Source organism: Girardinichthys multiradiatus, chromosome 9 (genome assembly GCF_021462225.1).
Source record: "Girardinichthys multiradiatus isolate DD_20200921_A chromosome 9, DD_fGirMul_XY1, whole genome shotgun sequence".
NCBI classification, from domain to species: domain Eukaryota; kingdom Metazoa; phylum Chordata; class Actinopteri; order Cyprinodontiformes; family Goodeidae; genus Girardinichthys; species Girardinichthys multiradiatus.
The window spans coordinates 48,393,394-48,415,511 of NC_061802.1; the positions used below are offsets into that span (position 1 = coordinate 48,393,394).

Consider the following 22,118-nt stretch of genomic DNA (forward strand, 5'->3'; position numbering starts at 1 on the left):
GCTTTGGTCCCTCTAAACCTCAGAGTGTGACATGTGGTACATATCCATTTACTAAGGTTAGATTAATCACATATAAAATGTGTCTGGTAATCAGAAGGAACACTTCCTTAAATAATTTGGTTGGGATTGGGTCTAATGTACAATTTGAAAGTTTAGATGAAGCTAATATTTTTGATAACTCAGGAAGCTCCACAGGATCAAAACAGTACGAACACAGATCAGATTCTACAGTTATTTCCAATGCTGTCTGAATTACTGTGGATGAAGTAATCATGATTTTACTTTTAAAAGAATCAATTTTATTTAAAAAAAAGTATCTCATAAAGTAATTACTGCTGAGAGCTAAGTGAAGTGAAAGTTTAGCAACTGGACTAAAAAGAAACCTAGGGTTATTCTTATTTTCTTCTATTAATGATGAAAAATAAGCTGTTTTAGCTTGGCAGAATGTCTTTATACAACAGTAGACTATTTTTCCACTTTAAGTAGGAAGGTGTGTAGAGTGCTATTGTCTCTCCAATTTCCTAACATTGCGCTCTAAAATACACAGCTCTGAATTAAACCAGGGAGCCAGTCTCCTGTGAATAATTATCTTCTTTTTCAGGCGTGCTACACTGTCTAATGCACCACGCAGTGTGGAAGTAACACTATGAACAAGAGAACCAGTTTGTGAAGGGGAAGAAAAAAAATGATTGCCCTCATCTGTGTTTTTCTGTGATAATGGAGAAATTAAAGATGGAACAGATTCTTTAAAGGTTGTTACAGCATTGTCTGATAATGATTTTTTTTCAAGTGTGGAGTATTCAGTTAAATTAAACTCAAAGGTTATTAAGAAATGGTCGGACGGGTCAGATTTATGAGGAAATATTGTTATTTCTTTACACTCAATGCCATATGTCAGCACAAGGTCCAGAGAATGAAGACAAATATGGGTAGGTTTGTTAATGTTTTCAGCAAAGCCATTTGAGTCTTAAGATAGTATTAAAGGCTATATTTAAGCTATCACTTTCAGTGTCAACATGAATGTTAAAACCCCCCACTATAATGACCTTATCTGTATTTAACACTAAATCAGAAAGCAACAAACCAAAGTGCTTTTAGTGCTTTGCAATTTGGATGAGGAAAACTAAGGATTAAATATTCAAAAGAGTTGTAGCTATTAATTGTTCTGGGACTAATCAGTAAATCGGACTGAAAGATGTTTGCTACTCCTTGTCCAGTATTTCAAGGTATGTGAAAATTTAAATAATTAGTAGTAGTTGACTCATTTATAGTAACATAATCTTCTTGCTGCAGCCAGGTTTCTGTGAGACAAAATAAATCAATGTGATTGACATAAATGAAGTCATTAACTAAAACAATCTTCAAACAGACAGATCTTAAGTTCAATAAGCCCCATTTAATTTTTTTGTTTGTTTTCAGTCTGAGTTGTGTTTGTTTTATTTGATTTTCTTGGCTTCCTCCTTTTAGATTATTTTTTAATCTATTCAATTTTGGCTGTGGGCGAGACACTGTCTTAATAGGGTAATGGGTGGGTAGCAGTACAGAAGCTGCAGAGAGGAGTGTTAAACTACGACTCTGTTTCCTGGTCTGAACCCTGGGTTGTCAGAGTCTTGTAAAACTAATGAATTCAGCCAGATTCCTAAATACACAAAGACTGCTTGATTTGATTCAGTAGAAATGAATGTCATTCTTTTTTCAGTTCTGATATTGCAGTAGTAATATCAATCCATGGAAAAATAATCTAAATTTCTAATTATTTGTGAGCCAAATATTTTGTGAATAGTGGTAGATATGGAAAGTTATTACATGCACTGTCTTGGCATAGGTAAACAACAAAAACATTAAGCTAAATTGTCATCAAACATTTAAACTGTACAGGCTGTGTACTGTTTTCTCCATTTTCCCAGATGCAAAGATCAGTTAATTTAAAAAAAAGTAAAACTCTTGGTTATTCAGCATCCAGTTTTAATTCATATGAATCCATTTTTAATGAGTCAGATTATAATTTTTTTTAAATACACCACTTTGGTGAGTCATAGTAAAAGTGTCTTTTTTTGTCTCCCATAGTACATATTTCAGGTAAATAGAAAAAAAACTGGCAACATTAATTGTAGTAATAATAAATATATGTGCAGTTGTGCAATAAAACACGATCTTAAAAATCTGTTAAAAATTGTATAGGTTTATGTGTAAAAACAAATAATAGGTCTTCTTTGCTGTTTCCAAACCACACACAATGAAGAGCTTATGCTGAGATTAGTCTGAATAGACCGACAGCATATGCTATTCAAGATCTTCTCTGGATAAAGTCATAATTTCAATGAACTCAAAAATCAAGCACATTTGTGTAAAGTGTTTTGTTAAATGACTGCACATGAAAATATTTGTATGCTACCAATGACCTCAGCAATCATGTCCTGTCTCAAAATTACCAGTATAACGTCTCTATAAAGATTATAAAATCATTCATCAGAATATCCTGATGAGATAATGAGGACAGTAACTTACCCTTTTTCAGAATGTTACCTGCAATGTACAGTGATTGGTCCATCCTGTCCAAACTGGTCTTTAGTTTTATGGACTTGATCAACAAAGTCGATGAAAGCCTCTCCAGTTTTGGGCACTCCTTGCTCTGGCCAGTCTGTGTACTGAAACTGCCTGATGGTCCTTGACTGACCATCCTAATGGAGGCACAGGAAAATTAAAACATATACAGAAAACCTGTGATTGGACATTGATGTATTGTCATTAGCACTGTTATTGTTAACTGGATATATTCAATCGATGTCATTCCTAAATAGCTAACAGTAGTTGGCAAATTACAGATTTTTCAAGGTACCATTTTGAAAATTCACTTTAGGAGTGCAACAAGGGTCAGTTGTATATAAATATTAATTTCTTTCACATTTTCTGTACTGTTTTGCAGGGTGGTCTTAGGCATGTAAAACTATTCTGAGGGATTTTAATTCATTAAATAAATCAATATTGTGATTTATGCCAGAAAAACATATCACTGTTACTTACTTACAAAGTGTAATGTTTTAAACTTTAAAAATTAATAATTACCTTAAATATTTGGTCAATTTTAAGATAGGTCATGGTTCTCATCTCCCTATCTCTAAAGAAGCAACATGAGCAACCACCTTTCCTTTAAGGAGAGAATGCAGCAACCTTAATGATTTTTAGAAACCCAAGCAATATGGGTAAGACCCAATAAATTGCTTCTGAATTTGTCACTTTTTCACCGCTGCTTCAACAAAGATCACCAAATCTTCCTTTTGAAAACTTACCCTGGTATCTGTGACTTTAAATTCTCTGAGGATGTACTGGGGCATGTTGTACTCAGCCACTGGATCAACAACAAAGTACTGGTAACGTGCAGAACACTCAGAAGGCCAGTACTGATGACACTTTTCCTACACAATCAGAATGAAGGAAAAGTACATCAATGAGTAAAGGAAGAAGACACTGCTTTATAGAAGCCAATGTTATAGTTTAAGTTTACTGCTTAGTGCCCAGCATACAGGTACATCTCAAAATATTTGAATATTGCGTAAAAATGCACTATTTTTTGCCAGTCATTTCAGAACGTGAAACAATTGTTTTATAGAGATTCATTCCACATTCCGCTTTTATTCCTAGTCATTTTGCTCATGATTGCTTACTGCTCTGGTACGTGTCCGTTCCTTTCCAGACTGCCTTCGTTGGTCTGGAAAAGCAACCCCTACTACATCCGCGGTAACTCCGTGGAACTCCGCTCAAAGTTGCATGGAGCTTTGTGAGAGGGGTACATTGGTTTACACGGCCGAAGCAAGATGGACCAGAGCGGACCAGAAAATTGGAGTTGTTCTGTAAGTTTACGGAGAACGACGGAGAACCGGTTCGTCGATGGTGACGTTCGGAGCAGTCATGAAGAATGTGTAACCGTTCTCATTTATTGACATAACAACGGAGTTGCTCCGTCGGATGTACGTGAACGGACTTGAGCGGAATGGAGCAGTAACAGAGGATGTGGAATTTAGGGGTAGGGAGCTTGAAAACCTCTCCTGTTTGGGAACATTATGGCTTTTTTGTTAAAATTTAACATGGGGAAAGACAAGTGGACAAATCCAAAGCTGTGTGTCGACATTGTTTCAAGGATATTGGATTAACTTGTTAACGCAGTTAATACGACACCATCGGAATGTGAATGTCTCTCCTACAAGAAAGTAAAGCAGTTTGGTGCAAAGACCGATAACAGCAGCATTTAAACAACCACTAGCAGGTAATTCAGATCCGGGGAAAGCAATAACACAAGCTATAGGAGTTTTTATAGCTACGGATCTACATCTGTATTCTGTTGAATGCTTAAAATATCACCCAAATGGGTCACTTTTATTTTTTTATACAAACATATTGTTTACTTGTCATCTTTTTAAAAATAAACATTTTGTATGTATTTATCTTGTTACGCCCCTACTTACAGGTATGGGAAACAAAAAATTCAGTGTCTCAGAAAATTATATCACATTAGACCAATCAAAAATGTTTATTTCAAGCACAAATGTCAGGCTTCTGAAATGAATACCCATTTCTTTGCACTCAATACTTGGTTGGGCCTCCTCTTGGATGAATTACTGCATTCATGCACCATGGCATAGAAGCGATCAGCCTGTGATTCTGCTGGGGTGTAATGGATTCCTGGGTTGCTTTGGTAGCTGCCTTCAGGTCATCTGTCTTGGTTCTGGTGTCTTCATCTCCCTCTTGACAACAGCCCACACATTTTCTTTGAGGTTCAGGTCCGGGCACTCTGCTGGCCAATCAAGAACAGGAGCACCATGGTCATAGAACCAGAGAGAGACTAAAGTACACCCTTCAATCAAAGTTTTGACAGGTGACCTTTGACCTTAAGGGGGGTCATGGTGCCATGGGGGCGGGGAGGTCATGAGGTCAACAGGGGTGTGTCCGAGGGGCGTAACCGTGGATGCTGATTGGTTGTCGTCATTAGGGGCGATACCTTAAATGAGCCAATTAAAACACAGGGGTGTGTTTAAGGGTGTTACGGGGAAGGCCTTAAATGAACCAATTAAAACACAGGGGTGTTATTAATAATCTGTATGTTTTTCAGGCGTTAACACATCTAAAAAAGACATGCATCCTTTTATATTTTAAAGGTATAATAAACTTAATGTTGACCTGTCACGTGAAATCCTAATAAATGAACTGTGTAACCTGACATAATTGTAAGTTCATTTTGCTTTACAGCAGGACCTTTTTGCTGAATATATGAGCCAGTCTAAATCAGTTCAAAATAGAAAAAGACCTAAAGGTAAATAAAGATTGTGCTTCCCTACATCGATGGAACGAGCAAACCTTTCACTTCTGCGTCAACAGCCTTCTGATTCAGTTTCCTGACCAAGTGTGTGACACAGGGCAATAAAGTAATTAGAGCCCCTCCTGTGCTCGATTTACAATACAGGGTTCACAAAAATGAGGCAGAAAGTGATTTTTATCTTTTTTTTTTTTTTTTTTTTAAAAAGGTAGAATCTCAGTTTTCAAATAGGTTTCACATATCCAAACTGTGTTTTAATCAATCTATAATTTTTGTAAAATAATAATTTTAAACCCGTCTATTTTACGCTTGTCATGAAAGCTGCAAAATATGTTCTTTTTTTTTTTAGCCGAAAGGTATAAAGGCTTCAAAAATCTCAATTATTAAAAAAAAAGCAAAACCAAAAGCTTAACTGTGCATTACCCTAACTGTAACCTTGCCACAGATAACAGAGACATTTGAAACTAATAATAAAGGCTTCTTTACACTATTGTAATGATTCGGGTGAGCCAGGCCTCCCTGCAGTTCCAAATTGGTGCACACTGAACTGGAGCAAAACAACACAATATCAAACATTATTTTATAGTTTTTTCCATGCATTATACGTTAAATTCCATTTATAATCTTTTGACACAAACGGTGAGAGGCAGGGATTTAGTTAGCTGTATTCTCTAATCACAACAGGCAGGAAGGCCTCACATTTCCCATCAGTTCATTGGTTCTCTCTGATCAAAACAAGGCCCTTCTTCTGAGAAATCACATTGATGACATAAAGCTACGAAAAATGTCAAGAGATTTCCTTTTCAAAATTCAGATGTCATTTTGTACATACCATCCAGTTAGTGTTCAACACCTCATTTCCTGTTATAGAGCCGAGGACAGTAATATAACCTTGTTTCATATATCTTAGTTAACAAACTGCATATTATCAATCAATCAATCAATTCATCAAACAAACAATCAAACAAACAATCAATCAATCGAGTGGTTTACATGTGATATAGTGTATCTGTATTATTACCTGGTTACTTATTTCAGGAATTTGGCTCTTGTTATCTATAGTCAGCCTGATTTTTCAGATATGCAAAATTAATTTTCTCTGTAATTATTCAGAACTTTACATTTTACATGATAGCTCAGCAAATTTGATGTTCATTATACTTTAAATAGGCTTTTGAGCAGCTGGTTAGTAAGAAAACCCAGACACAGCATCCTTCCCCAGTGTTTAGTTTCTTTTTCTGCTTTATGGCCCTGTACTTGTCAAAATAAGAATATTTATTTATGTCTGTGTTTTCTTCTAGTTTAACATGACTTTAAGCAGATGACTCTGTTAATGATAATTGTTTGGTCAGGTGTATACTATCATTGTTGAGAGAAAGCTTTGTAGCATTTAGTATGCAGATTTCTGAGATTTTTGTTTGCATTAATATGCTAAACACTGGATACAACATGACAAATCAATAAGTTCACTCATCAGTCATTTCAATAGAAAATACTGGTCTCTCAATATAGCATGCTGTCATGTAAAATATAGCAACCTGAGTATCTTATCCTTTCCACTGAAATGGGTATTCTACATGTTTTAGTCATGAAACTGTATCTAATTCCTTTTGTTGAAATGTCTCTTTTATGAAATGTAAATGTCATAAAGCAGAGAAGGTGACAGTTTTTAGTGAGTGGTGAGGCTGTCTGAGCGTGAAACACTCTTTAACTGTTCTGCATAATAGCTGAAATAAGTGGAGCACAAGAGTACTAGATGGGAAAAGCAAAAATGAAAGAATATGCATTTCTTTGCAAATCAGAAGCTGCATTTTTGCTTAGTTTAAGAATTTATCTCACATGATTTAAGAGGTCTAATCTAACCCAACAAAATTTTTGATAACAGATCCCAGCAACAAGTCCTCAATAGCAGATTGATTGAATCTTAGAACCTTTTGATCTGGCTAAACTAAGCCTATATAAAACCTTTCCAAGTGGCACCACAATGCTGGTTAAACAATTATTGTGTCATACATGAATATGCTGTTCTTGAATAATGATTAATGTAATTCTTTGAGTTATTTTGAATATCATGTTTATAATGATAATTATTATTTGTTAAGTGTGTTGATGAGTTGAGCAACCTTGGAGAAGTTTCCATGGATTTTTGCTGGAAATTTCTCCATTCTTGATAAAGTTGTTTGAGGGGTTTTCATTCAGGGATTCAAGCAAAGACATCCATGCCAATATAGTATGTTTACTGATACATATCTTATTTTCTGGCTTCCTTCTCCATTTCTTTAGAGCAATAACCTAGGACATGGCAGGAAGTTCTGAGAAGTCAGGAGGATTTCTAAAAGCAGACTGCAATGACCGGTCAGAAAAGTAAAAGATAAAAAAGAACACTATTTTTCTGCCTTAAAGCATTACATTTGTTTGAACCTTATTAATTGGAGTTGAGTATTTTATATTTTATGGTTGGGAAAACAGTTTAGTCTGAGATTAAATAATCGTAGGAATAACAGAAAGTGACAGTTGTGAAGCTGAGGACCACAGGCTGTGATTTGATGCTGCGGTTTAGCCTTATACGAACGTAGCGTAGTTGTGTTTTAAAAGTACGTAAGTCATGTAAGCAAGTTCTCCATCAATCTCCATCAACACTGCTTATTCTTTCCAGAATTACACTGTTAAAAAAATAAAGGGAACACTTAAACAACCCAATATAACTGCAAGTAAATCAAACTTCTGTGAAATCAAACTGTCCACTTAGGAAGCAACACTGATTGACAATCAATTTCACATGCTGTTGTAGAAATGGAATAGACAACAGGGGGAAATCTTTGGCGATTAGCAAGACACACTCAATAAAGTGTGTCACACTCAATAAAGTGTGACCTGCAGACAGGTCCCCACCTGCAGACAGGTGGGGACCAAAGACCACTTCTCAGTACCTATGCTTTCTGGCTGATGTTTTGGTCACTTTTGAATTTTGGTGGTGCTTTCACACTCGTGGTAGCATGAGACGGACTCTACAACCCACACAAGTGGCTCAGGTAGCGCAGCTCATCCAGGATGGCACATCAATGCGAGCTGTGGGAAAAAGGTTTTCTGTGTCTGTCAGCGTAGTGTCCAGAGCCTGGAGGCGTTACCAGGAGACAGGCCAGTACACCAGGAGACGTGGAGGAGGCCGTAGGAGGGCACCAACCCAGCAGCAGGACCGCTACCTCCGCCTCTGTGCAAGGAGGAACAGGAGGAGCACTGCCAGAGCCCTGCAAAATGACCTCCAGCAAGCCACAAATGTGCATGTGTCTGCACAAACGGTTAGAAACCAACAAACCACAAATGGGGTTGGTGCTCACATTCCAACACTCTGCAGGACGCTTGGCATTTGCCAGAGAACACCAGGATTGGTAAATTCGCCACTGGCCCCCTGTGCTCTTCACAGATGAAAGCAGGTTCACACTGAGCACATGTGACAGATGTGACAGAGTCTGGTGACACCTTGGAGAGCGATCTGCTGCCTGCAACATCGTTCAGCATGACCCGTTTGGCAGTGGGTCAGTAATGGTGTGGGGTGGCATTTCTTTGGAGGGCCACATGGCCCTCCATGTGCTCGCCAGAGGTAGCCTGACTGCAATTAGGTACCGAGATGAGATCCTCAGACCCCTTGTGAGACCATATGCTGGTGCGGTTGGCCCTGGGTTCCTCCTAAAGCAGAACAATGCTAGACCTTAAGTGGCTGGAGTGTGTCAGCAGTTCCTGCAAGATGAAGACACTGAAGCTATGGACTGGCCCGCCCGTTCCCCAGACCTGAATCCGATTGAGCACATCTGGGACATCATGTCTCGCTCCATCCACCAACGTCACGTTGCACCACAGACTGTCCAGGAGTTGGCGGATGCTTTAGTCCAGGTCTGGGAGGAGATCCCTGAGGAGACCATCCGCCTTCTCATCAGGAGCATGACCAGGCATTTTAGGGAGGTCATACAGGCATGTGGAGGCCACACACAATACTGAGCCTCATTTTGACTTGTTTTAAGGACATTACATCACAGTTAGATCAGCCTGTAGTGTGTTTTTCCACTTTAATTATGTGTGTGACTCCAAATCCAGGCCTCCATTGATTAATAAATTTGATTTCCGTTGATGATTTTTGTGTGATTTTGTTGTCAGCACATTCCGCTTTGTACAGAACAAAGTATTCAATGAGAATATTTCATTCATTCAGATCTAGGATGTGTTATTTGAGTGTTCCCATTATTTTTTTGAGCAGTATATTTTTAAAATGTCATAGGTTACTATGACACAGGCATGTATCCTTCCCCTTATGTCTGATGATGGTGCTTTTTGGTTTCTCATTTCTAAATAGAAATTCAGTATATCATCTTTCTTTTGTTCTATTATGTCAGCAAGTTTTGACATCTCATTGTCTGTGATGTCTGACTTTTACCTTTCTCGTTTCGCATGCCAGCATTTTCCACTGTTCATTAAAGGTTATTGGTCTTTTTTCTTTTTTACTCATTTCTCCTTTTGATATATTATTATCTTTTCCGTTTGAACTTTAACTATTTAAAAATGTCTTGGCAAATCTGACATGCTTTCGGCTCAACGTTCTTTGCACATGATTGAGAATCTTCAATCTCAGCCCTATTCTTGATCAGTTTTATTTCCTGACCAACTTCTACCATCTTCTGGACATTGCGGGTATTATATTGAACCTTGAGCCCATGTTGTACATTGTATGGAAGTGGTTAAGCTCTTACTGTAGCTCTTACTGTTGCGTACAGTCAGTATAAAGAAGGCCAGAGCTCATGGTTATTTACAATAAAATCTTAACAATAAACCATTATACACAGTTTGTTACATTTGTAAATTTGTTTCTGTTAGCATAACCAAATTACATCCTTGCCATTAACATTTCAAGTTGCTCTCATACAGTTTTATGTCAGATACGAATCTCATTCCCCTATTGACTGAAGCTGAACCTTTATGCTTTTGACCCTTTCCATGATTTTCTCTCAGTTTTGCTGTTTAACTGATTTGCATGACCATGCTTCCGCTCATAAGGAAGTTACCAAAATAAAAGCATGTAAAACAAATAGAAGGCATGCACGGTGGTGTAGTTGGTAGCGCTGTTGCCTTGCAGTGAGAAGGTCCTGGGTTCGACTCCCGGCCATGGGGTCTTTCTGCAGTGAGTTTGTATGTACTCCCATGCATGCGTTGATTCTCACTGGGTACTCCGGCTTCCTTCCACAGTCCAAAGACATGCCTGTAAGGTTAATTGGTCTCTCTGAATTGCCCTTAGGTGTGTGAATGACTGTGTGCATGGTTGTTTGTGTGTTGCCCTGCGATGGACTGGCGAACTGTCCAGGGTGTACCCCGCCTCTCACCCGTAGTCTTCCGGGGATAGACACCAGCTTCCCCGTGACCCACTATGGAAGAAGCAGTATAGAAAATGACTGACTGAATATTTTTGCCAGTTTTAGGTGGTGTTTAAAAAACTTAAATGTATACTGAAAATTGTGGTAACACATCTTTAAAATGTACAAACCTCTGAGAGCTTTGAGTACACATTTTAGGAATCTATAACCACACTATTGGCCTGCATGTGTGTTTAGCTCCCACACGTCAACACTAATGTTGAGGCCGTAATAATTGTCAAGTCTTTTAGTGCTCAAACAAACTGTACAAAAAGGTTTGTCCTTTTATAAAATGTGAATATGCTTCCGTACAAACTGTTTCATTGTAGTTTGGCCTGTATGCTCAGCGTTGTTGCACTGGAAGCCTCGCGAGCGCTCAATTGGTCGACATGGTGAATGGCCATCGATGCTGGCAGAGCACTGGGGAGGGGTGTGCACGGGAAAAGTTGGAACCCGTAGGTACTGCTTGCGGTTCTAGATATTATTAATATGTTTTTGTTATTATTACAAGTAATAGTGTTAGTATTACTACTTTTACTATTATTACTTTTTTGGTTTTTGGTTTTGTTTGTCACTGATGTTGGTGTATCCCTGGTTTCCATTGACCTTTTGGTTCCTTCCCCTCATTCTTTTAAGTTTTTTCATTATAATGTTTGCCTGTTGTGGTTTGTCCAATCTGTTGATTCAACCTGATGGTGTCACTAATTTAATAAAATCAATGTCCAACTGGGGGAATGTCTTGTTTGCCCCTTCTGTAGATAAAGGCCTTGTCCCAATACCCACACTACACCCTACGCCCCTCTATGAAGTGTGTACTTTGTACAAGTGCATGTAAGGGTTGAAGTGAGCAGGTTACAAGCATGCAAAATTTGAGAATTGGGACAGTAGGGGTTACGTCATCGACTTGCACCTCTGCACCGTAACTGCAACATCAAGCGGGAACCAGTGCTGTTTTCAGAGTCTTGCTGCTAAAAAAACTATTTAAAACTGCAACAAGCAATTGTTTTGAGGAGAAGAAAGTGCAGGAAGCGAAGGAGGCTTATACACCAGACTCTCGCCACGCCAGAGTTTGTTTGAAAGGTAACTTCAGTGTTATGGCCTAATGACTGCCCAGACTCACTCTGAACCCAGTGGTATCTTACAATGTTGAGCCTGGAAAACCAGTAAAAAAATATATTTGTCAGCTTGCTGTCTAAAGTTTATGCAGTTCTTATTATTCTGATTTGATGGCTGGTTACGTTGACGGTTGTGATTGGTTTTTGCTTAGAACATCATCTGCAGCAATGAATTGTGAGTAATATACTTCGGTGAAGTCCGTTTAGATGAGGTCTTCGCCGAAGGGCGGATGTGGGGCACAAAGGGGGCTGGGCTAAGGACGACTCTGGAGAATTGGGACACACTACGCACTTGAACCCATCAACGGGAACGCGCAATTCAGGGACACAAGGGTGGAAGTGCGAGTATTGGGACAGGGTCGAAATTTGCCGGTGGTATTAAAAGGCAAATAAGAATAACAATTTTTTTTGCATAAGCCTTCAGAACTGGAAATTGAAAAAAAAAAAAGATTAATAGTTTATTATCTTTTATTACCAAATAAAAATGTTTTTGTTGCAATTTTCTTATTGATATGTATGGATTCATCAATAAGCTTAGACTGAGTTTGGATGTTCTCGGCATGTATGTGTTTTAGGTACTACCAATTCTTTTCAGTCCAAAAAACAGCATCTAAATGTTTTTACTTTGGGATCATGCAGGTAGGGATGGGTACCGGCCGAATTCCGTTGGTTCTACCGAGTACTGATTCACGTAAAATCAAACGGTACCATGTTACGGTACCTAAACACATCATTGTGACACTAAGGGGTGGAAGAGTGGGTGATTTTCAATGTCGGACATGAACATGGCATTGCACGCACAAGAGTGTAATGACGTCAGTAGCCAGTGGTACTGTCAACAAAGCAAGCATGGCTGATAGAAAGCTCTCCAAAGGATGGCTCCACTTTTCAAAATGCGGTGCAGATTACGCTCGCTACCATATTTGTGATGCGAAGTGCAAGGCCAGCGGCGGGAATATTTCTAATCTGAGGAAGCACCTGCAGCCTTTCCCCTACCACTATTCAAGGGGTGCACCCCGCCCTGCCAACCAGACCACCCTCATCCCAAGAGGATCACGGCATGTAGTAATAGTATGTTTAACAGTTCATGTCATTCGTTTTAATAGATCATGTCTTGAAGGATTTCTGTGCCTGCGTCGTCGCTATTCTACTTTCTATAGCCAAACTTGACAAAAGCTGGACAAAAACACAGTCATACTCTGTGTCACCTGCACTGATGCGGACACACTGAGTTACATGCGCTCGCATGCAGGTGAACACAAGCTCCTGACAGCAGACAGAAAAACATGCTGCTAAAACCTAGAAAGCAGGCAAGGATACCTGCGGTTTTAAAAAGCGCCAAATTTAGTTTTGATGGCAGGACTTCCTCTCCTGTGAGCAGCAGCAGGGCTCACTCTCCTACCCCTGGTACATATGACGAAGGTAGAAGTACACAAAATAACCCAAGTGTTTCATGCCTTGCCCCTGATACCCAGCTAAATTCCAGTCACCACCTAATAAACGTTTTTGAGCAGACTTGGCTGTTGGAGTTGAAATCTTATAGATCCAGGGGGATCTATAAGACTGAGCTTGGTAATTAAATACATACATGATAGATAGAGAAAAGAAAGAAAGAAAGAAAGAAAGATGGAAAGAGACAGAGACAGAAACCAATACAAAAGGGGTGATAAGGAGACAGAAAGACAGAGAAATAAGAAAGATGGAGAGACAGTTAAAGATAAAGAAAAAAACATAGATATAGACATAATATACAGGTCCTTCTCAAAATATTAGCATATTGTGATAAAGTTCATTATTTTCCATAATGTCATGATGAAAATTTAACATTCATATATTTTAGATTCATTGCACACTAACTGAAATATTTCAGGTCTTTTATTGTCTTAATACGGATGATTTTGGCATACAGCTCATGAAAACCCAAAATTCCTATCTCACAAAATTAGCATATTTCAGCCGACCAATAAAAGAAAAGTGTTTTTAATACAAAAAACGTCAACCTTCAAATAATCATGTACAGTTATGCACTCAATACTTGGTCGGGAATCCTTTTGCAGAAATGACTGCTTCAATGCGGCGTGGCATGGAGGCAATCAGCCTGTGGCACTGCTGAGGTCTTATGGAGGCCCAGGATGCTTCGATAGCGGCCTTTAGCTCATCCAGAGTGTTGGGTCTTGAGTCTCTCAACGTTCTCTTCACAATATCCCACAGATTCTCTATGGGGTTCAGGTCAGGAGAGTTGGCAGGCCAATTGAGCACAGTGATACCATGGTCAGTAAACCATTTACCAGTGGTTTTGGCACTGTGAGCAGGTGCCAGGTCGTGCTGAAAAATGAAATCTTCATCTCCATAAAGCTTTTCAGCAGATGGAAGCATGAAGTGCTCCAAAATCTCCTGATAGCTAGCTGCATTGACCCTGCCCTTGATAAAACACAGTGGACCAACACCAGCAGCTGACACGGCACCCCAGACCATCACTGACTGTGGGTACTTGACACTGGACTTCTGGCATTTTGGCATTTCCTCCAGACTCTGGCACCTTGATTTCCGAATGACATGCAGAATTTGCTTTCATCCGAAAAAAGTACTTTGGACCACTGAGCAACAGTCCAGTGCTGCTTCTCTGTAGCCCAGGTCAGGCGCTTCTGCCGCTGTTTCTGGTTCAAAAGTGGCTTGACCTGGGGAATGCGGCACCTGTAGCCCATTTCCTGCACACGCCTGTGCACGGTGGCTCTGGATGTTTCTACTCCAGACTCAGTCCACTGCTTCCGCAAGTCCCCCAAGGTCTGGAATGTGTCCTTCTCCACAATCTTCCTCAGGGTCCGGTCACCTCTTCTTGTTGTGCAGCGTTTTCTGCCACACTTTTTCCTTCCCACAGACTTCCCACTGAGGTGCCTTGATACAGCACTCTGGGAACAGCCTATTGTTCAGAAATTTCTTTCTGTGTCTTACCCTCTTGCTTGAGGGTGTCAATAGTGGCCTTCTGGACAGCAGTCAGGTCGGCAGTCTTACCCATGATTGGGGTTTTGAGTGATGAACCAGGCTGGGAGTTTTAAAGGCCTCAGGAATCTTTTGCAGGTGTTTAGAGTTAACTCGTTGATTCAGATGATTAGGTTCATAGCTCGTTTAGAGACCCTTTTAATGATATGCTAATTTTGTGAGATAGGAATTTTGGGTTTTCATGAGCTGTATGCCAAAATCATCCGTATTAAGACAATAAAAGACCTGAAATATTTCAGTTAGTGTGCAATGAATCTAAAATATATGAATGTTAAATTTTCATCATGACATTATGGAAAATAATGAACTTTATCACAATATGCTAATATTTTGAGAAGGACCTGTATAAATACAGTAGGTAGAAGATAAATAAACATTTCAGAGTTTTTGTTTCATAAGAATGTTCTGTTGAATATGTAGACAGCTTAAACAGGCTACTGTGAGAGGAAACCATGGGCCCAGCCATTTATGTATTCTTCTGAGTGTGTGTGTTTATATACTGACCTGGTTAAGCACAAAATTTTTGTCAAGGCTCAGGAGACAATTTTTCTCAGCCTCAGATCTACGACTACAACTCCTGCATTCAGCACCGTCAGCACGCCTGCATTTGTTAGCGACTCGTCGTCTGCAGCCAACAACGTGGCCGGGTTTTAACTTGTGCATTACACAGCATAGTCAGTTAAAGGTTTTAAAGTTAAAGAAATGTTTGAAACAACTGAGATGTTACAATACAAACAGCTGGATGTTGTTTTGATATGTTCATTAAAGTTTAGATATTGAGAAATAAATATGTTAAATAACATTTTTTTGAGATTTTATTATTAAACTAATTAACATTTATTACCACATAAACACACACCAAAGTACTGAAAACTGGTACCGTTGTGTATCGGTATCGATACCGTATCGGTTCAAATGTGATAGAGATCTCTACATGCAGGCCTAAAATGTTACCTCCTTCTACCATCATGACATGATTGTTGTATTTTACCCGTCCCATCTCGTGCAGTTTGGTGAGCATGATTACAATGGTAGAGTTGTGTTCCCACAACATTCTCCACAAGTCCTCTGTAGTTTTAGCCAATGGCCCCTGAGTAGCAATGTACGCTTTCCGGTGCCTGCAAATAATAAAAAAGAGATTATTTTTATAGTGGTTGCTTCTAACTGGAATCTTCATCTGTATTCTACACAGAAAAGTAGTTTGAACTGTGTTTTTCCAATCATTCAGGATGTTCATTTATGTATTCAGTTTGTGACTGTCACTGTCAGTTCAACTTGTAGGTGACTGAATGAAAGGACTAAAAGTGTGTTTCATTGTTTCATTTCCAAACCCTTTGCTCACATTGTGTGGTGTTGGTGAATTGAACGGAAAGTAAAAAGAGTAAACGGAGGCTAAAATTTTACAGTGATCAAACGATGCTTCTAAAACTTTGCTGTTGTACACATTTAAGTGGAAGTGTCTCATTTTTATGATCCTGGATATTAAGGTGCTTTATGGTATGAATAGTTTAGAAAAAACATGTCATTTTAGAAGAACAAATTATATAATGTGTCATTTTCATACAATTTTGTAAAAATTATCCGAAAATTAACTTGTCTTAATCTAATCTTTCTAAGTAATGTATTGTTCTTTGTGGTAGTGGAGGTTAGTTGCAGGGTTGTGGCCACTTGTTTGTACTTGTAAGGTTTTCTATACAGTGGAGCAATTATGTGTGCGTATAAACTTTAAAATATGCAACTTATTGTGTTGCATTAATGGCACCCTTATGTTGGCCTATTTATTCAAAAAATGTTGTGTGGAATCATCCCTTAGGTTTGACTGGGTGTGTAAGAAGTTATGGTTTTAGTGGACTCACCTGTATCCATCAATGAAACTGGCATTAATATAATCAGAGCCCTCTTTCCCTCTAATCGGCTGCAGGCAGACACGGTTGGATTCGAAGGGTATAATGTTCCCCAGGCGGTTCTTAGATGTGTTGCATGGCAGTTTAGCACTGATACTTCTCCAGGTGGATGCTTTAAGGCTTCCATTCACAGCCAATTTCTACAGAGACAGAAGGAGGCAAAGATCTGTTTGTCATGCTGCTAAGACACTATAACTTCTCAACCTTGAAACACTTTAACTGCCACTGTCTGCCTCTGCACTTTACTATTGCTAACATAACAGATAATTGGAAGCTTCTATTATTAGTTTCCTCCAGCTCCGACTCTCAGCCTAGCACTGCAATACATTCAGAATCAAGTAAGTAAAACAATAAAATGTGTCTTATGTCAACATTGAGCCAGCTAACAACTTATACTGGACCTTAAATGCTGGGTCAACTTAAAAGCAAATACCCAGCTAACGTTAACCCATGTATTCTGTCATACGTGTAAAAACTGAAATTGCTCTGAGAAATTCATAGTAATGTTCATAAAATGTAAAAGGTTCATAGAATTAAAATAAATTGAGAAGTTCAGACAATTTCATTCAGAGAGAATTCTTGTTAGCTAGTTCATTTAAATCATGTAAACTTTTTTTACCCTGCCTTAAAAAAAAATTTTTTTTATCGAGAATCACCAGGAACCAGAATCAAAACAAGGAATCAAAATCGTTCAAATTAAAATAACCCTTATTACCAAGCAATGGATCTTGTGTGGGTAATTAAATTAAATTACTGTGTCTATAATTACTGTGGGAAATACTGCCGTGTGTTACCGCTGTTGATGCAGACGGGGAACAAGGTTTAACCTGTTTCTTAAATATTAAAATGATTATTATTATATAAATGATGTTGGGTTGTGTTTCATTTAACCTGTTCATAAACTACGACCATAAAAGTAACGCATCATTATCAAGAAAAGCATATGTTATCGAGCAAGTAAGGGTTAACTGTACTGTAATAAAGCCAGTCTTGTGAGATTGTAAAAGCCTATTACCACGTAATTCATGTATGTTTGTACAACATTTTTATTTTACTATAAACTAGTACCATCAAAGTAATCCAGTGTTACCGAGTAACAAATAACATGTCATCTTCCAAAATATGGATTTGGTCAGTTGGTCTCTCAATGCAATTGATAAAATTTTCTCGACGAGAAGGCAGGGGTTGGGAGAGCCCACTTGCCCGGACGGGACATTTTTCTTCGGATACACGATGGATTCCTGGCAGAATTGGAGGATTGTGTGTCTGTCGATAATGTCAGTCGAGGATGTGGAAGATGTGTATATAATTGGATGTTTGATATCAGGATTTCTGCTTTTTGGAGTCAGCCGTTACTTGGCATATCGAGAAATTCGGAGAATGTCAGCAGCTGTTCTGGCCATTGTAAGGCTGCCTGGCATGTGTGATGGGATCTTCAGAGCAATCAACACTCAGACTGAGATGTTACGTGAGCTGAATCGCAGACTGGATGTGATCCTTACACAGGATCGCAGGCAGGTTGCGGTTCTTGGACTCAGGGGTGAAATGGGATAAATCTTGGAGAAAGTTGTTCGTTCGGATCTGGCAGAAAGACCAGCAATTTGGCTGTTTGGATTCGCTTTTGAGAAGCACCAGCGAGACTCTCAAGGCTGACGGAAAATTAAGAGTCAGCCTAACCCAAATAATTATTGTTTTTCTGAATCTGGCTCCCCTGCACGGCCTTGATAGCTGGCTATCTTCAACTTCTCCTGGAAGTTATGTAAATATGACGCTCTGCTCCCTCTGCCCCCTCCCTTCCCTGAGGACATCTGTGGACCTGCTCAGAACTTGGCCAGTTGATGTACATTCCAACGAACCATCAAGGACAACGGCCTCTGTGACAGTGTTTCATGGACTTACTTGCACACACTCGCTTGCACACGCACACATGTTCAAGATAAACATATGCACCCCTCACACCACCTTCACCGTTCCCGGCATGATGTTGTTTTGTCGACTTGTTGCTTCTTTGTGCTGAGGTTTTTTGCAATCTCAAACTGTATCCTGCTAAGGATAAAGTGTGAAATATGATTTTCTTTCCCTCTAATTACCTAATGTGGCCTCTTTTCTCATCTAGCAAGGCAGCGCCCGTGAGTGGGCAGCAAAGCCTCGGTGACCCGTCCCCCCTTTGTCTTGTGTCATGATGTATGTTTGGATGGGTTGTACTGGAATTCTAATTTCCCCTCGGGGATCAATAAAGTATCTTTGAATTGAATTGAATTGAATCTAGTGAGATTCAAGTTTCAAGAGTCTTTATTGTCATTATGTCACCATAATGAAATTTTGGTGAGAGAGTGGTTGAAAAAATACACATGTAGTGGACAGGCATAAGTTAAAAATACTTGACATAAATTAGAAACACTTACAACACTTAAAAACAAGGAACGAGCATCCTTAGAGAATAATTTTCAAATGTTACTTAACTTATGTACATGGAGTGTGGCATGTAGTATTTAGTAGTTATATAAATGCAGCTTATGCTAAAACAGTCTAAGAGATGGGCTGGTGGTTTGTTCGATTGTCAGCAGGCATGTTTAGTGTCTGCCTGCAGGGGGACAATTGCCTTCACAGCTTTGGGGAAGATCTGAGTGTATCTGTTTTGATTTAACATTCCTGAATCGTTTTCCTAAACAGCATCCCACAATCCTCCGTGGTGTCCTCAGCACTCGGGTTAAGTCCTTTCTTTCCTGTGCCATGAAGCTCCCATACCAAACTGTCACACTAAGGTACAGGATGTTTTTCATTTGTGGCCCTATAAAAGTTTATGGGCAGCTGAGTAGAGAGTCCAGTCCGTTTCAGCTTTCGGAGGAGGAAGAGCTGAGTTGTTAAGCCTTCTTCACCAGCTGACGAGGTGTTCTCAGTCAATGAGAGGTCAGAGGAAATGTGAATGGCCAGGAACTTTATGCTGTCCATATGCTCCACCACCTCCCCAGTATGCAAAGTGGAGTGTGTTCAGACTTCCTGGACCTCCTGTAATCCACTATGACCTCCTTGGTCTTCCTGGTGTTCCGGATGAGGTTGTTCCTGCAGCACCACTGAGTCAGATTGTGGACCTCTTCTCTGTAGTGGGTCTTATCATTGTTAGATATGAAACCCACCACAGTGGTGTGGTCGCACACTTCACAGCCATGTTTGTTTTATAAATAGCAGAGCAGTCGTGTGTGAAGGGTGAAGAGGGCAGGGCTGAGAATGCAACCCTGCAAAGTGCCAATGTTGAGGATCAGTGGGGCAGATGTGAGTTTTCCTATCCTCACCACTTGTATAGCAAAGATTTGAGAAAATTGAGCTTGAGAAAAAACGTCATCAAGGAAAGTACCTATGGTAGGTACACTTTGCTACTTAAGTTAAAGTTTATTTCAGTGACTTCATTCCTAAGTGAGCCACGGTATACAGACTAATTACACACAGACTGACATTTTCAAACCTTTATTTTTGTTATGAAATCTGATAGTTTCCTGCTTACAGCAAGTTAATACATGGCAGTTTAGATCATTACATTCATCACTACATTGCAACAGGCCAATAAAAAAACAATTTAATATAGAAATGTGGGATGAATGAAAAGTGTATTTAATACCTGCTTAAAGATTTTTATTTTCAAAAGGTTCTTTTAATCTAACAAATGAGCCTCATGGAAACTGTTGGGATCCCATCTATGGATTAAAACTAATGGAATATGAACTCTGAACTGGGCCACAAATGCCGTTATGAACCTTTGTTCACTTATGAAAAATGACACTAGCCTGGGTTCCGTTGGGTCTCTATCAAACAGATCTCCATTAAGAGCCGGACAGATGAGGCACAGCACACAAATGTCTCCTTGCAGGTAAGAAGCTTGGCCAGAGCTTGGGAGTCTTGGTCACTGGCCAAGCTTTGGCCAGGGATCAGGACTCCCATGTTCTGATCAAGCTCTGGCTAGGGACCAAGACTCCTAAGCTCTGGCCAAGCTCCGGTCATTGGACCAAGACTCCCAAGCTCTGGAAAAGACTCCAATATGCAAAAGACTCCAAAATGCAAAATACTCCAATATGCAAAAGAAAAAAAAGATGAGATTGCAAATATTTGGTATATCATTAGGTATAACTTTTACCAACTTCTAAATTATTGTTATCTTTCGTCTGACAAGAAACCAGACAATAAAGTTTGACTGAAATTAGTTTTTTAAAATTAAACCAAAGTGTGAGATGACTAAAATATAAATATCAAGTCTCTAGAGACCTCAAAGCGCTTTACAATACAATCAGTCATCCACCAATTCACACAGGTAAGCTAGATTGTAGCCACAGCTGCCCTGCCATGCAATTGGCACCACCGAGCCCACTGATCACCATCAGCAGGCAAGAAAGGTAAAGTGTCTTGCCCAAGGACACAACGACTGAGACTGACAGAGCGGGGGTTCGAACCGGCAACTTACAAGTTACAGGATGAACCCCTACCACTGTTGCTGAGATAAAATTTAAAGCCACAAAAACTCTGATGTTAAAGGTAAACCATGCATCATGTAAAACCTGCAGGGGAAATAAGAAACATTGAACTTCTGGTTCTCTTTTGACAATTATTGTTTTGTGGTCATAGTTATTGGCTGAAATATTTCTGCTGACATTTTGTTTATTATTCTGTATGGACATCGTTGATGTGGACTAACCTGGAGAAGACCTTCCACTGTTTTCAGAGTACTGGAAGTGCAAACTTCTTGAACGCAATCTATATTAAAACTTGTTAAAATAAATTTGTGTCATATAGAGTAAAATATTTCCGTTATTTTGCAGTCTTGATTGTTATGGCTTACAGATAACGAATATTCAAAATTCAGTTTCCCTGAGAATATGAATATTACATAAATACTGGGTAGGGTTGAATGAGTTACTCCTTTTTTGTATATATACCAGTTGAAAAGAGTATCTTTTTAAATGCCCAACAGAGCCCAGGGGTCCAGGCCCCGGCAAGCAGCCACCGGGAGTGAACCAGCACACACCACAGCACCCAGCCCCGGACAACAAGAACCACAAGTACACCGGTGGGCAGACACCAACCCCCGGCAGGTAGTGTGGCGGGGAGGAAATAGGTCCCACATTTGATGGGGGGCCTAAACTGATCCAGGAGAGGGAGCAGCCTGAGACCCAACCTAACAAAAAAAACATGCACACACAGACAATCACACATTCCCACCCTCATGTGTTCACATAAAAACACTCACACCCAACGTAAAGACAAACAACAATGGACGTTGTACACTCACTCACACTCTCCATACATACACTATACTCCCAGGTCCAGGTGCCGATATCCCATAGGGACAACCAGCCTCCGGACCCAGGAGGTGGTCCCCTTCCTTCCGGGGCGGAGACGG

At 39.5% G+C, this 22,118-nt stretch overlaps 1 protein-coding gene across 1 annotated transcript in view; it reads right to left on the minus strand.

Moving 5' to 3' along the window:
- ptprfa (protein tyrosine phosphatase receptor type Fa) overlaps positions 1-22,118 on the minus strand; it is a 351,241-nt gene that overhangs the window by 26,851 nt on the left and 302,272 nt on the right. The window contains exons 22-25 of the mRNA XM_047374177.1: positions 16,682-16,869; positions 15,817-15,943; positions 3,291-3,416; positions 2,527-2,681 (exon numbers count right to left, since the gene is read on the minus strand). Coding sequence (XP_047230133.1) covers positions 2,527-2,681; positions 3,291-3,416; positions 15,817-15,943; positions 16,682-16,869 — 596 coding nt within the window. The remainder of the gene's footprint in view (positions 1-2,526; positions 2,682-3,290; positions 3,417-15,816; positions 15,944-16,681; positions 16,870-22,118) is intronic.